Consider the following 15,788-nt stretch of genomic DNA (forward strand, 5'->3'; position numbering starts at 1 on the left):
AAGTGGGGAGAGTTTTAAGGTGAGAGGAGGAAGGTTTCAGAGGCAAACTTTAAAAAAAATTAGTTCACATTGTCATCATGACTGGCCAAAAGGTCTGATTTTGTGATGAGTTCTATGTAACAATCTAAAAACTAGTGTTTCCATAATCTCCAATGGCTGCTTATGTATCAGCACACTACCAGGACCAAGTTTAAAAAATTACACTCACAAATAATTCTATTTCTCACTGAATTTTTCTAGCTCATCTTGTCATCTGCAGATCAAATTTAATTTTGTAATTTATCTTTGACAATATTCAATTTGTCCTTTGTCAAACACTAGTTGAATGTCCTTTTATTTACCCACAATTAGCTTGTTCATCTTTGACTTTTAGTAGAACTATTTTTCCATCATTGCTTTTGATCACCTTCAAAGATTTTTTTTATTAACTTTAAGATTTTCTCTCCACTTACTTTCAGATACACACAATTTTCTCACTTACAGTATGTCACTCAATCATAAATTTTGAAGTGTATCACTCAGAGCATTTACAACAGAAACTTGGGAGAGCAAGCCAAAAGAGCTATTTAAGCTAATCAGTTTGCAATGGGTTGAGGCATTTCAAGAGAATGAATTTGGGTAGTTCAGATGAATTTAAGTAGAATGCTCCTTAAGTTCTTTTATTACTGTTATTGATCTATGCCCTTTCTACCAACCTCTGTTCACCTTCCTAATCACACTGGTTGGCTGCTACAACCATTTCTTCTCAGAAGTTCAAAACAGTCACATCCCAATTTAAATGCTAAACAAAAATAAAATCCTCCAGCTCAGCTAACACCAAACAATCTGGAATTGTCTTACTTTTCACACGTGTCCACTTTTACTTTAGGCACATACAAGCTGATTCTCTGTTCTGGTCTATTCTCCTCCTAATAAAAATGTCTCCTAGACCACCCCCACCCACTTCAGGTTCAATTTCATTTGCCAGGCTTATTATATATTGGGTTTCCTTAAGGTTGCCATAACTGGCATGGGTCGGGGTAGTGGAAGCTCCCACTACCTATTAAATGCTCTCAATGGTGTGTGTTTCCAATTGCTTCTAACAACCAATTCCAGTCCCTGGCCTTCATATGTGATTTAGCTACTAAGCCCCAGCAGAAGCATTTTTACTGACAGAAGGGGCAAAGGCACCTTAAAAACGGTCACTCCAGGCATATGGGGTTTATTAGCCGTGGTTGGCAGATCATCTAAAAGGAAAACTCTAATTTAAACCTCCAATGACTTGCAGCTATGCCCATCCATGGGGAAGACTTCGGGAGTAAACCGAGGAAAAATACCTTAAGGCAGTACTACATTGAGTTCAATGCTGACTGGCAACTGCTGCAATACTGCTCGTCTCTACGCCGCACTCACTGGCCTCCTCCAGCGCTAAACTACACCGGTCTCCCTCTGCGCCACACTACACTGGTCTCTGCTGTTCCTTGGAATTCTTCAGCTGCTGGAGGGTGGAGGTAAAGAGAAGGGGCTGGGGGACCCTGTTGCATAAGCAACAGCTTGCTCTAAGTACTGTACTGCTCTGGCTCGTGTACTGTACTGCTCTGACTGAACACATGACAGCTAGGACAAAATATCCATGGTCGACCTGACCATCAGAGGGCCTCTCATTGTATAATTACATACTGGACTCATCCATTGAATGTCATACAACAAACTGCAGCTTTCAACCATATTTTCAATTATGGTACCTGCAAAAGCCTTTGTCACAACTCGTATGTTTAATCAAGTCATGGATGTCAAAGCACAAAATTTTCTCTTCAGATATCTACAGCATACAGTTCTCCAGAACTGACGTGCCCTTTCTGACAGAAAATTTTAGCCCAATTCACATTCCTGGTTTTCTGTTATGGAGACGTTGCACTGGCATAAAAAAATCAAGTCTAATCAGATAGCTGCTGAGCAAACCAGTGTGAGTGACTCTGATTTACACTGGCATCTTTCTTTAAAGATGGTTGTGGGAATCACTGATAAGTATTAAATAATGGCTTCACCGGCAGCTGAACTTAAACCAAACCGTGTTAGTACTTGGGGCCTCTCCGGGAAAATAACTGTAAATTAATAGTAATGACCCCCCTCTGATCTTCTTAACCATTTGCCCACAATAACTTGGATGGCAAAACATCTGTGAAGCACATGGCCTGCTAATGAAAAGAGCATTTGAAAATCAAGACCTCAGACCTGGCAAAAAACTCTATTACAGCTTTTGTGTAAGCAGGAAAACTGCTGATTTTCTGTGTTCTGCCTCCTCGGCTAGATTATTCTATTTCCAATACATGCACCTTTTTGTCCCTTTTGCCACTTGACCAACTTTAAAACCCAGCAGGTGAATGGGAAAGGGTTCCAGAAAAACTCAATGCCACTTTTGTATTCCAACTTGTTTGGGCTCACAGTGATGTAGTAAGCTTATTGATTCATTTACTCATTTTTTCAATGGCCTTATCACCATTTTGTGATGTATATTATACACTGAGCTGGGCAACAAATCCCTTGTCTTCTCTATCTGAGCAGTGGATTCTGTATCTAAACTGCCAGCAGCCACTTTTACTTCAGGCTGGCTCATCCAGCATGTAATTTCTGCTGTACCCTCTTGTATTTTCAGATAAAGATGAGATTCCTCTGATTCATCTTCTGTTCCATTATTCGTTTAAATATATTTGCCTTCCAAGTTGAAAGCTCACTCAATTATTAAAAATTAAACTTGAAGTTCCATATTAGTATGTTTACTGCCCTCTACTCATTTTAATTATTACTTTATCCCCTGGAAATTGTTTGATTTGAAAGATATCAGTTCTTGTTAAAGGAACTTGCTTTTAAAAAAAATACATTTCATAATCTCAGGATGTCCCCCAGACCGCTCTGCCAGAATGATAAGTCAGTTTAGATCTTACAAGTTGCTGTACTATGGAAACTTGATGCTCGCAAAGATAAACCCACCTGTGTTGTACATAGCAACAACTGAAAGCAAAAAATCTCACTACTTCTGGAAAAACCCCAAATGGAATGGAATGGTTGTAGTTACTCATGGTTATAAAATTGCATGATACAGTTCACCTGGAAATCAACATTCAGTAACATTTCTCCTACTCCAAGGTCAATAATCAGAAACTTTCAAGAACTAGTATTACAATCCAGTCAAAACAGTTCATTTTCATAAAATTATCAAATTTTGGTGGGAAGCAGTTATTTCTTTCCGATACACCATCTTTCAAAGAGAGAATCACTGCCTATGAGCTTCTGGAAGGTCATTCACCCTCTGAGTTCATGAACAAAGATGGTGAACTACATGTTTTTACTGATTTCCCAAATTGCCATAATAAAATTTGAAATACTCTTTTCTGGATTATGACCAGTCAGAGATGGCTGGTCTAGCAACATAAACTATAAATTTAAAAAGGTAGTACCCAAAGCTGGAAGAACAATGATCTTCATGAATTTAAAATATATCAATCTTACATTTAAAGCACTTTTCATTATCTCAAACTTCAGCTGATAAATCCCTTTTATTGTGTAGACAATTTTGTCAGCATATATGATTCACTGTACAGTCAGCAGAGCACATGGGGTTGGAAGGTCACTGGCATTAGTCACGATACCAGCATGCAATGCCACATGCCTCTCCAAAGTTGTCCTTACTCAGGTGACCTACATCTCATTCTTGGAAATCGCTCCCCAATCTATCAGGGCAACTCCAGCACCAAAACACACAGAAGGAACCCTATCAAAGCAGAAATGCTCAAGTGTGACACCAAGACAAAAAAAGTTTAACACAATACCTTTACACAAAACATGCTTATGACTCAGTATTTAAATGACGCAATTTGAAGGACCAGAAAAGCATACTATGTGCCGCAAGGCAATAAAAACGATACATCTACTCTGTATGGTCTATTCTATTGCCTTCAAAGCAAAGCAGAAAAGGTTCACCACCTTGGTCCCAGAGATAAAGGGGCTGTTTTCTGTGGAACAATGTGAACTGTACATATTTCTGATAGTTTAAAAGATGACTAAGAAAGGAAGATCGAGCTATATAAAACATTGGTTGGGTCATTTTGGTTCCTGTGTTGTACTTTTTAAAAAATGGTCCATAATGTTATCAAGATATTATGTTATCATAATGTTATTAAGATCCTTAGAGTATCAGACTAAAGTAATGCATACTCAAGGCTGAGACAAAAAAGAATTTCCTCTGAGGGTGACGAACCTTTTTACACAACACAAAACATGCTTATGACTCAGTATTTAAGACTGATGCCTTTTTTGTTAGTACAGGGATCAGACACAAAGGCAGAGTTAAGTCTAACCAAAAAAAAGAACAAGGCATGCTTAAGCCTGAATTCAAGCTCATTTTTGTGTACTGAACAGCTGAATTACTTGAGATCCGTGTTCCTTAAATAGGTTCATTTGCCTTGATATTAAATTGAAATAATTAAAACTATTAATTATTAGCACTTAATTAAATTGTTCCGCTTTATTTTGCACTGATTTAATTCTTATCTGACATTTTAATTAACTACAGCTAACATAAGCAATTAACAGAGTATAAATTCATTTTTTAACAAAGTTTGATCTCAGCTTCTCAAAAGGCAGTCTCAAACCCTAAATGAATGGGAGAAAAGTTGTATGGGAGCATCCGAACCTTAAGCATTCACGCAGTGACATACAGTCCACCCCTGCTTATGCAAAATAATGGAAGCTGGTTCACTACATGTGCACTTTAATCAGGTCTCATGATGCAAGTGGTATACCTGACATGCCACTACCCAAGTCCAATTAGCCTCACTGTCAAACAGATGAGACAATACATCAGCAGTGATTAATCTATATCAATTAAGTCAGTCCACAGAAAAAGAACACAACAGCACCACCACTAAGTGCCTATCTCACACTAACCACATGTCAACTACTTGTTCCTATCCTGCCAGCTGTGAACAGCTGAGTTCAAGGGGAAAAGGAAAACTATCTGCAAATCTGAATTATGATTCACAAGAACAAACAAAGTTAAAGCCTGTTTGAACCCTTGTGGCTAGGCTCCATGTATCTTCCCATGTTGTAATCACGTTGGCACTACGTACTAACAGTGCAATCAAAATTGCAGCAGAATCTTTAATCTTTAATCATTTGGTACTTAATCCCTAAAGCTGAATTCAACATTAACTACTAAGACATTCAAACACTTGGGATATCCAAATACAAGGAACAAACTCCCACTACAATCCTGTTCGGCAAGTTTCAGATCTTCTCATCACTGTGCATCTCACAGCTCATTAAGCTGTGTGCAATAGCACTAGCAGCAAGCTAATGTATTGAATCTGTACAGCTAAAATGAAATTTTGACAATCACTAGCAAAGAGGTTATTGAAAAACCTGGCCTCAGAAATGGATGACATTTAACATTTAAATGTTGATAAGATTCTCAGTGAAATGTAGCTAATTCACAAAAAAGGGATTATCCCAGTGTTGCATCAAAAAGGACCAGATTAAAAACATTCTATGATGCTACACTCCTTAGGAGTGAAGAATTTATTAGATACAGACCAAAAAAAAAATTGCAATGATATAAATCTAGAATAAAAAGCAGAAAATGCTACAAATACAAATCCAACAGTAAGCAATGGAATAAACTGGTTAATGACTTCATCCTAAATGTTAGAAACTGAACACATTTTAATGTGTAGTGAAAAAAGGATGGAAAAGAATGAGTCCAAGAGTGACAGACACAAAAAACTGGTGAGATCACTGAGACAGGGTACAGAAATCACAATCATACACCGCTCACTTCCACCTCTCACAAGATCCACAGGGAGGGGTGCCCTGATAGAGAGTTCTTTCAGTCAACTTTTGCCAAAACTTGTAATCCTCATCTTGATTCGGTTCTCTCTTCTCTTGTTTAATCTGTTTCTACTTGTATTTGTGACACCGTCCACCACTTTGATATTTTCTAGTTTTCTGATTCCAACCAGCTTGAGTTACATCAGAGATGTTCAATTCCTCTACACCCCATATCAGTATTCCTGGAAGGCTCTGCGCTGAACAGATATACAACCACTCCTTCCCCTCACCCGGTAAGACTTCAATAACTTTGTTAACCTACTTAGCCTTCTCCAAATGAAAGATATAGCCATGAGAACTACATGGTTTGGGCTAGGCTTTGGTCCTTCTGGAATACATGTCTCTTTCACTGTTCCACTAGTCAGATTACCACACTTCCTCTCAGTTTGTTTCCTGTAAGTTTTCAGTTCTACCAGCTTCTCCAAGCTGCCCTGTACTTTCTTTGATGACATGTTCTGGACTAATGCCTCTCAGTCACTTTGACCAACTTTGGGGCTCATGCACTGTTCCAATGAACCCAATGTAAGCAAGGGACAGCACCTCACATTATGCCATCAGCTGACAGTGAATTTCAACAAGTTCACCAAACCAGCCTTTCTGGTCTGCCACAGATCCAGTCACCTCTAATAGAAAACTGTCTATCTGTAATGTTAATTCATTCTCTCTGGCCCCACCCTATCCCTCCTGCTTCTCTGCAATTCAAAACATTCAGCTTTTCCCAATTCTGACACAAAGTCATCAACCTGTAATGTTAACTGCTTCTGTCCAAAATGCGCTGCCTAAATGGGCACCCCCCACCAGAATGCTGCAGGGAACAGACTCATTACAACACCCTTGGAGCTCCTGTCCAAACATATTAACACCTGGACTTCAAAAAAACCTCACGTTGTGTCAGGAGACTGATGCAAATCCCAAGGAATTGCCTCATGGGTTGATGTGGAAAGGCCAAGTGTTGCTACTGAATGGACAGGGTGAATGCTGCTGCCACTCAGCACTGAAACGAGAGCTCAGGGATGCAACCCAGCAAGTGCATACTTTGCTGGGGTGTGGCAGCAATCCTGCAATACTTCACCCATTCCTGTTGGATGTCATGCAAACTGCTATGGTCATCTGTCTACATGCACAGCTCTCCCTGGCTCAAAGATTTATTCTGGACAATAAGCTCAGCTGTAGTCTCTTAAGTTTTTAAACCACTGAAATTTCTGGGCTGGGGAAAGAAGTAGAAACACAAATCAGTGAAATATCCAGGATGGAGCAAGCTATGTTCCCAATAAAGAGCAGGGGAGACAACAGATTGCAACACCTCTAGCAGAACTAAGAGACCACAGGATGCAGGCGTATCGTCTTTCACTGGCAGCAACTGTCACCTGTCTCCAGTGATGGACAACACTCACCATGTCACCGTACCTTACACCAATAACTCCCATGGAAAGAGACTGCCCACAACAAGCCACAAAGGAATTCACTTCAGAATTCTCACCAGACTCCTGGAGCAGTGGGGAGAGCAGGGATTCCCACTGTCAGCAGTGCACTTCTTGATATATGATGCTACAATTACACCTCATTCCTGAAAACATCTCCAAGACCATCAATGCTTTCCCATCATCTCAAGGCAGGATAACCCCAGCTCCTTTATTTGATTAGTCAATCTATTTCAAGTAAATTATGAAAGGAATTAGGAATGATAATTAACATGGATGGGCAGCAGAGTGGGAGGTGGGGGGAAAATCAGATCAACTGACACAAAATGCTAGAGGAACTCAACAGGCCAGGCAGCAATTCCTGGGGGGGGGGGGGGGGCGGGGGAAGAGATCCTCCTTGGTTGACAACTGTGACTAATAAGGCCCCAGCTATGCACAATCTCAAATGGTTAGACTGAGAGGAGATTTATTAGAGGATGCTAGGGCTTTAAAGGTGCATGGGCAAATTAAGTATGTAAGAACACGAAAAGTGCAAAGTTACCCAATACAGTGCACAAACTTTCACAGAGAGTCTTACAAAGTTTACATTCAAAGGGATCCAAAAGATGCACAAGCAATTCAGAAGGCGAATATATATTACCCTTTATTATCAGAGGATTTGTATACAGTATTGTAAAGAACCTTAGCAAAATCACACCTGGAATACTGGATGGAAATCTATTCTTGCCAAAGGAATGCAGCTTGGTTTCAGAGCATAGTTTTAGAGATCTTTCAACAATTCCTCCAGGGCTTTACAGACTGGATGAAGTCAGGCATTTCCACTGGGTGAGAAGTATAAAACTCAGAATAAGGGAGAGGCCATTTAGGATCAAAATTTGAAATCCCTCAACTTAAAGGGCAGCAAGGGCTTTCGATTTTTATACCCTGGAGGACTGTGGAGGCTCAATTAGTTGCATCGTTCCCAAAACAGATCCAAAGATTGCTAGATATCAAGGAAAGCGATTGGTATGAAGGATATGCTGGAAAAGGCACGGAGTGAGGTTAAATGAATGGCAGAGCAGGCATGGAGAGACAGGTCTGTCTACTATTTATATATTAACCTTCTTCTGGAAAGTCACAGATGAATCAGGGACAATCAACATAGATCTGTTGTGAGAAGGTCACTTTTGACAAGCTCAACCTACATTTCTTAAGCAGGTTACAGCAACTGATGAAGGCAGTACATCTGTGGAATCTACATGGACTTTAACAAGCATTCTGATTGTAATGGGAGAGAGTGACAAATTGGATTCGAAATCTTTCCAGTGACAGAAAACAAAGGGTAATTAATAGCTAATATGCTTCCTTGTGATTGGAAGACCATTACCAGCAGAGCTCCAGCGTTCAGTACCTAATTCCTTGCTTCCTGTGATATTAACTATTTGCAGTTAAATATAGGATACAGGCTCAATTACAATGTTTAAGTTTGGAAAAGCACATAGGTAAGAGGGGCATTGATGTTATGGTCTGGGTGCAGGTAGATGGGACGAAACAGGAAAACAGGTTAGCACAGACTAGATGAGCCAAATGGCCTAAAGCAGATTGGCTGACTGGCAGGAGACAAAGACTGGGAATAAAGAGGATTTATTCTGGTTGACTGTCAAGAGGTTAATATTTCTATATAAACCAAAACCTATCCCATCCAGCAGTAATTATTCCAAAATTTACTTTTCCCATGGAAATAATTCAAAAAATGTGCAACTCAGGTGGTGAATGATTGGGTTGAGCTGTTCTCCAATGTTGGCAATTTACAAAAATTATTTTCTCCATGTATGCGCCCCTCCCCCAAGTTTTAATAAAACTCAAATGCCCAAGCAACCAATCAGCCTGTTCCATCACGGGTACAGCTCTTCCCACCACAAGAACATCTACAGGAAGCAATATCACAGGAAGACAGCATTCAGAATAGGAATCAGGTTTATTATCATTGAAATCTGTTGTAAAATTTGTTGATCTGTGGCAGCAGTATAGTGCAAGAAATCTGGCGACAGAGGGGAAGAAGCTGTTCTAAAAGTGTGGAGTGCAACCCAGACTCCTGTACCTCCTCCCTGAAGGCAGTAATGAGAAGGTATATCCTGGAAGGTGATGATATTCCTCAGTAACACCCCCCCCCCCCACCATCCAGACCACGCAATCTTCACAATGCAGCTATTAGGTAGGTAGGAGATACAAGATAGCCAAACCCCAGACTTGTCATGTACAGTGAATTCCAGATTCACTTTCTCATCCAGATAAAAATATCTTTTCTCTCATCTGTCTTCAATGACCAACCCTTTAAGTTTCCATCATAGCCACAGGAAAGCCATTCCCACACCTAGCCTCTCAGCTACTGAGGCATAGCCTCAAAATAGAGCAACATCGCTTAAAAACAAAGATGAGGAGTAATTTCTTTAGCCAGAGGGTTGTGTCTCTATTGAATTCTTTGCCATGGACCACAATGGAGGCCAAGTCATTGAGTATATTTACAGCAGAGGTTGACAGGTTAGTAAAGGTGTCAAAGGTTACAGGGAGAAGGCAGTTGAGAGGGAAAATAAATCAGTCATAATGGAATGGTGGAGCACAATTTATGGTCCAAATGGCTTAATTCTGCTTCTATGTGTAAGCAAAGCATAAAATGTTGTACATTCCCATCCCTCCAAGCTGTGCATACACGTTCTGAGAAAAAAATTCTGAGAAAAAAGTTAATCAATCGTGCATGGCACTTTTATGCTGACTGCAGGTGGGCCTTTCCAACCAATACAATACTTTCAAAGATCTCTACACTGAAATGTCATGTTAATTTAGCTTGGATTTCCTCAAAATATTTGAATTGTCAATTCTACGAGTCACACCAGATTAATTTCACTTGAGGTGCATTTGAAGGTTTAGAAACTTAAATTATGAAATACAAAAATCAACTGCTTGGATGTAGTTATTTGAACTTCAACAGAATATTCCCTCCTTATGCCAAGATCATCCACACATCCATCTTTGTCAATTGCTTTCAGCAAAACGGTCATGTGAAACGGGATTAAAAAATCACAGTGACATTAACCCACTAACACCACCCCATCTGACAAAGAGCAAATGAAGCAGGAAGCCAATAAACTGCCGACTCCAGAGGGCGGACAGAACATTTCCAGAAGCTCCAATTGCAGCCACAGCTGGGTGCTATTCAAGCCGAGCAGCAGCCCCGTGCAGAGGCAGGTGGACGCCGCACCTACTCCCAGCTCCAGGCTGCGGCCGCTCCCTCCCCGGCCCGTGACGTCAGCGGCCCGCGCGTCTCTGTGGCAACGCCCCCCACCCCGTCTGTTGCCGGGACACAACGCTCAACTTTTCACCAGGACGCCTGCCCCCTAAATGCACCCCACACTCTCCCCCGGTCCACCCTCACACTCCCTCGACCTGCCCCCCACCCCCGGCCCATCTCACTCCCCCGGTCCACCCTCACACTCCCTCGACCTGCCCCCCCCCGGTCCACCCTCACACTCCCTCGACCTCCCCCCCCCCCCCCCCCGGTCCACCCTCACACTCCCTCGACCTGCCCCCCACCCCCGGCCCATCTCACTCCCCCGGTCCACCCTCACACTCCCTCGACCTGCCCCCCCCCGGTCCACCCTCACACTCCCTCGACCTGCCCCCCCCCCGGTCCACCCTCACACTCCCTCGACCTCCCCCCCCCCCCCCCCCGGTCCACCCTCACACTCCCTCGACCTGCCCCCCACCCCCGGCCCATCTCACTCTCCCCCGGTCCACCCTCACACTCCCTCGACCTGCCCCCCCCCGGTCCACCCTCACACTCCCTCGACCTGCCCCCCCCCCGGTCCACCCTCACACTCCCTCGACCTCCCCCCCCCCCCGGTCCACCCTCACACTCCCTCGACCTGCCCCCCACCCCCGGCCCATCTCACTCTCCCCCGGTCCACCCTCACACTCCCTCGACCTGCCCCCCACCCCCGGCCCATCTCACTCTCCCCCGGTCCACCCTCACACTCCCTCGACCTGCCCCCCCCCGGTCCACCCTCACACTCCCTCGACCTGCCCCCCCCCCGGTCCACCCTCACACTCCCTCGACCTCCCCCCCCCCCCGGTCCACCCTCACACTCCCTCGACCTGCCCCCCACCCCCGGCCCATCTCACTCTCCCCCGGTCCACCCTCACACTCCCTCGACCTGCCCCCCCCCGGTCCACCCTCACACTCCCTCGACCTGCCCCCCACCCCCGGCCCATCTCACTCTCCCCCGGTCCACCCTCACACTCCCTCGACCTGCCCCCCCCCGGTCCACCCTCACACTCCCTCGACCTGCCCCCCCCCGGCCCATCTCACTCTCCCCTCGACCTTCCCCCCCCCGCCCATCTCACTCTCCCCCGGTTCACCCTCACTCTCCCCTCGACCTGCCCCCCCGGCCCATCTCACTCTCCCCTCGACCTAGCCGTCCGGCCCACCCTCACACTTCCCCCCGATCTGCTCTCCGCGGCCCACCGTCACACTCCTGTAACCCCTCCCGATCTACCGATCCTCACTCTCGCCTCGGCCTGCCCCCCCCCCGAATCCACTCTCATTCTCCTCCCCGGTTCGCTCACTCCCCCCCCCCCGCCACCTGGCCTCACCGGCCCTCCGTCACACTCCTGTAACCCCTCCCGATCTACCTACCCTCACATTCCCCTCCCCCATCGCATCGTCACACCCATCGATCTGTCCCTGGTACCCCCCCACCACCCACCCACAAGCCGACCTGCTGCTGCGTTCAACAGTACGCCCCGCTTCCCCCTCAGTCATCTCGGTGTGCCCACTAAACCACCCCTGCGAAATTGAAGGCCGCCCGGCGCCATGTCGACGCCATGAGGCTTTCTTATCGCTGCACTCGCTGGAAGCGGAAGTAGTTTCGCCAGGGCCCGAGAGAAAATCCCCGGACCGTCTACAGCAGGTATTTACTTTAATGGGAAGAGCGGTTTCCCGGCTGCCATACCTTGGTGATTCGCCTGGGAAGCGAGCCCGCCATTCTCGTCGATGTCTGCCCACTCTCCGGCCTTCCTTTCTCTCCCCACGGAACTGCGAGGGAAGCAGAGTCGGTCGCCTTCCCCCACTTCCGCATGCGCCGAGAGCGCGGGGGCTCCCGGGATCTGGAGTCCTTCCGGCGCTGGGAACTACAATAACCCAGATGCAAACCGCTTCCCTCGCTCGACTCAGTCTGCACAGACAATTAACGCACGCAAAACGCTTGAGAAATTCAGCAGGCCAGTAACATCTATAGATAAAAGTACAGTCAACGTTTCGGGCCGAAACCCTTCGGCAGGACAGATCCTTCAATCACTTGGGCCCGGAGTCTGGGCATTTGATCTCGGAATATGCGTTTCCGTGTACGCTGCTGGGAAATGAAACTCAGTGCACATTCTGCAAAATGGAAAGCAAAAGTGGTACTGAGGGTCGAGGTTTTGCAATGAAAATAACAAAATATTGACAGTATACACGAAAGAGTGAAACAGAATTAACGTTACAGCGTCACAGAGACATTGGAAGTTGAGCAGATGTTAAAAATCTGAAATAGAAAATGATTGTCAGATTGGTCAGATAAAGTGGACAAACAAACAATGCTTTAGATATTGACAATCAAAAATACTACAGATACTGAAGATTGAAATAAAAATAGAAAATACTGGAAACACTCGACAGTTCAACCAGCATATATCTCTTTTATAAGCCTGTGATATGGAGCACTGCCATTTCATCATGGCTGATCGAATTTTCCTCTCAGAATCTCCTGCCTTCTACCTAATTCCCTTGATGCCCTGACCAATCAAAAATCTATCAACCTCTGCCTTAAATATGCATAAAGACTTGGCCTACACAGGTGCCTGTGGCAAAGAATTCCAGAGGTTCACCACTCTCTGGCTAAAGAAATTCCTCCTCATCTCCATTCTGGAAGAACTCACCTCTATTCTGAGGCTATGTCTCTGGTCTTGGTCTCTCCCACCATAGGAAACATTCTCTCCACATCCACTCCTATCAAGACCTTTCAACTTTCAATAGGTTTCAATGAGGTCACCCCTCATTCTTCTGAATTCTAGTGAATACAGGCCCAGACCCATCAAATGCTCTTCATATCACAAGCCATTCAATCCTGGAATCATTTTGGTGAACCTCCATTGAACTCTTTGCAGTTTCAGCATGTCATTTGTAAGATGGGTCCACAACTGCCATAATACTTCAAGTGAGGCCTCGCCAATGCTTTAAGAAGTCTCAACATCCCCTGTCACCACAACGTGCCTCTTCTCCCCCCCCCCCCCCCTTCCCTTCTGAGTCACAGAGGCAGACTCAGTGCCAGAGACCTGACTATTGTGATTTTCCTCTGATAGGTCATTCCCACACCACCCCCAACAGTATTCAGAGTGATATACCTGTTGTTGGGGAGAATGGCCAAAGGGTACTCCACACTGACTCCTTAACCCCTTTCCCTTTCCTGAATATCACCCAGTTTTCTGTGTCCTGCACCTTGGGTGTAACCACATCTCTGTATGTCCAAAATGATCTGGAGTTCATCCAGCTCCAGCTCACTCTCTTTAATGGGAATTGTTAGAAGCTGCAGCTGGATGCACTTCTCACAATTGTCGTTGTCAGGGTTACTGGAGGACTCTCTGCTTTATCACATCCTGCCTGGCATCTCTATTGTCCTAACTAAGCAGATATAAAGACAGGAAAAAAATCACAACCTTAACCTTGAGTTTTTCTTTCTTTAGCTTTCTCTGACTGAAGCCTCGAAGAGCTAAAGCCTCAAGATCACCACTCTGACTCTGTCTAATCAAATGATAACCACTGTACATGCCCCTGCCTTCCTTTAAGTTGCTCTTGATAATCAATCCCAAGCAGCAACTGGCAGCTGGTCAAACTCTTTTTCACTGTAGTGACCCGCTGCTGCCTTTTGTACTCGGACAGAGGACCTGATTGAAGTTCCCTCCTCTCAAAACTTACGATGTCCACATTGGCCGCTGGTCAAAGCTCTTTCCATAATGTTTTTCCTTAATCATGGCTTCTCTTCAACAAAAGTGGACAAACCCCTCAATGCTCCAGCCCCCACCCTTTACACAGTCCTGTCCCACCTGGACAATGGTGTCTCCTAAGTGAGAATACTGATCAATGACTTCAGTTCTGCTTTCAATACAATCATTCTTCAGAAGCTGATGGGAATACTGCCCATGTTGGGTCTCAACACTTCCCTTTGTAACTGGATCTTGGACTTTCTGATACACAGTCCATATTGGCAGCAACATCTCCATAAGACCATAAGACAAAGGAGCAGAAGTCGGCCATTCGGCCTATCGACTCTGCTCTGCCATTTCATCGTGAGCTGATCCAATCTCCCCTTTAGTCCCATTCCCCTGCCTTCTCACCATAACCTTTGATGCCCTAACTACTCAGATACCTATCCATCTCTGCCTTAAATGCACCCAATGATCTGGCCTCCACTGCCGCCTGAGACAACAAATTCCACAGATTCACCACCCTCTGGCTAAAAATTTTTTTTCGCATCTCTGGGCATCTCTGGGCATCTCTGGGCATCTCTGGGCATCTCTGGGCACCCTGCAATCCTCAAGTCACGTATTCTCGTATTAGACTCCCCCGCCGTGGGAAACAACTTTGCCACATCCACTCTGTCCATGCCTTTCAACATTCAAAATGTTTCTATGAGGTCCCCCCTCATTCTTCTAAACGCCAAGGAGTATAGTCCAAAAGTGGTCAAACATTCCTCATGTTCCTAGAATCATTCTAATGAATCTTCTCTGAACCCTCTCCAATGTCAGTACATTCTTTCTTAAATAAGGAGCCCAAAACTGGACACAGTATTCCAAGTGAGGTCTTATCAGTGCCTTATAGAGCCTCAACATCACATCCCTGTTCCTATACTCTATTCCTCTAGAAATGAATGCCAACACTGCATTCGCCTTCTTCACCACCGACTCAACCTGGAGGTTAACCTTAAGGGTATCCTGCACGAGGACTCCCAAGTCCCGTTGCATCTCAGAACTTTGAATTCTCTCCCCATTTAAATAATAGTCTGCCTATTTATTTCTTCTACCAAAGTGCATGACCGTGCACTTTCCGACATTGTAATTAATTTGCCACTTCTTTGCCCATTCCCCCAATCTATTTGTCTCTCTGCAGACTCTCTGTTTCCTCAGCACTACTGGCCCCTCCATCTATCTTTGTATCATCAGCAAACTTAGCCACAAAGCCATCTATTCCATAATCCAAATCATTGATATACAACGTAAAAAGAAGGGGCCCCAACACGGACCCCTGCAGAACACCACTGATAACCGGCAAACCAACCAGAATGGGATCCCTTTATTCCCACTCTCTGTTTCCTGCCAATCAACCAACACTCTATCTGCGTATGTAACTTTCCCGTAATTCCATGGGCTCTTATCTTGTTTAGCAGCCTCAAGTGCAGCACCTTGTCAAAGGCCTTCTGAAAATCCAAATAC

The 15,788-nt window shown here is 44.7% G+C and overlaps 1 protein-coding gene across 1 annotated transcript in view; it reads right to left on the reverse strand.

Moving 5' to 3' along the window:
- Window positions 1-12,433, reverse strand: part of ube2na (ubiquitin-conjugating enzyme E2Na) — a 30,169-nt gene extending 17,736 nt beyond the window's left edge. The window contains exon 1 of the mRNA XM_059987738.1: window positions 12,275-12,433. Within this exon, the coding sequence (XP_059843721.1) occupies window positions 12,275-12,400 (126 nt within the window). The 5' untranslated portion in view covers window positions 12,401-12,433. The remainder of the gene's footprint in view (window positions 1-12,274) is intronic.
- Window positions 12,434-15,788: the final 3,355 nt, after the last annotated feature.

This window comes from Hypanus sabinus, chromosome 13, assembly GCF_030144855.1.
Source record: "Hypanus sabinus isolate sHypSab1 chromosome 13, sHypSab1.hap1, whole genome shotgun sequence".
NCBI classification, from domain to species: domain Eukaryota; kingdom Metazoa; phylum Chordata; class Chondrichthyes; order Myliobatiformes; family Dasyatidae; genus Hypanus; species Hypanus sabinus.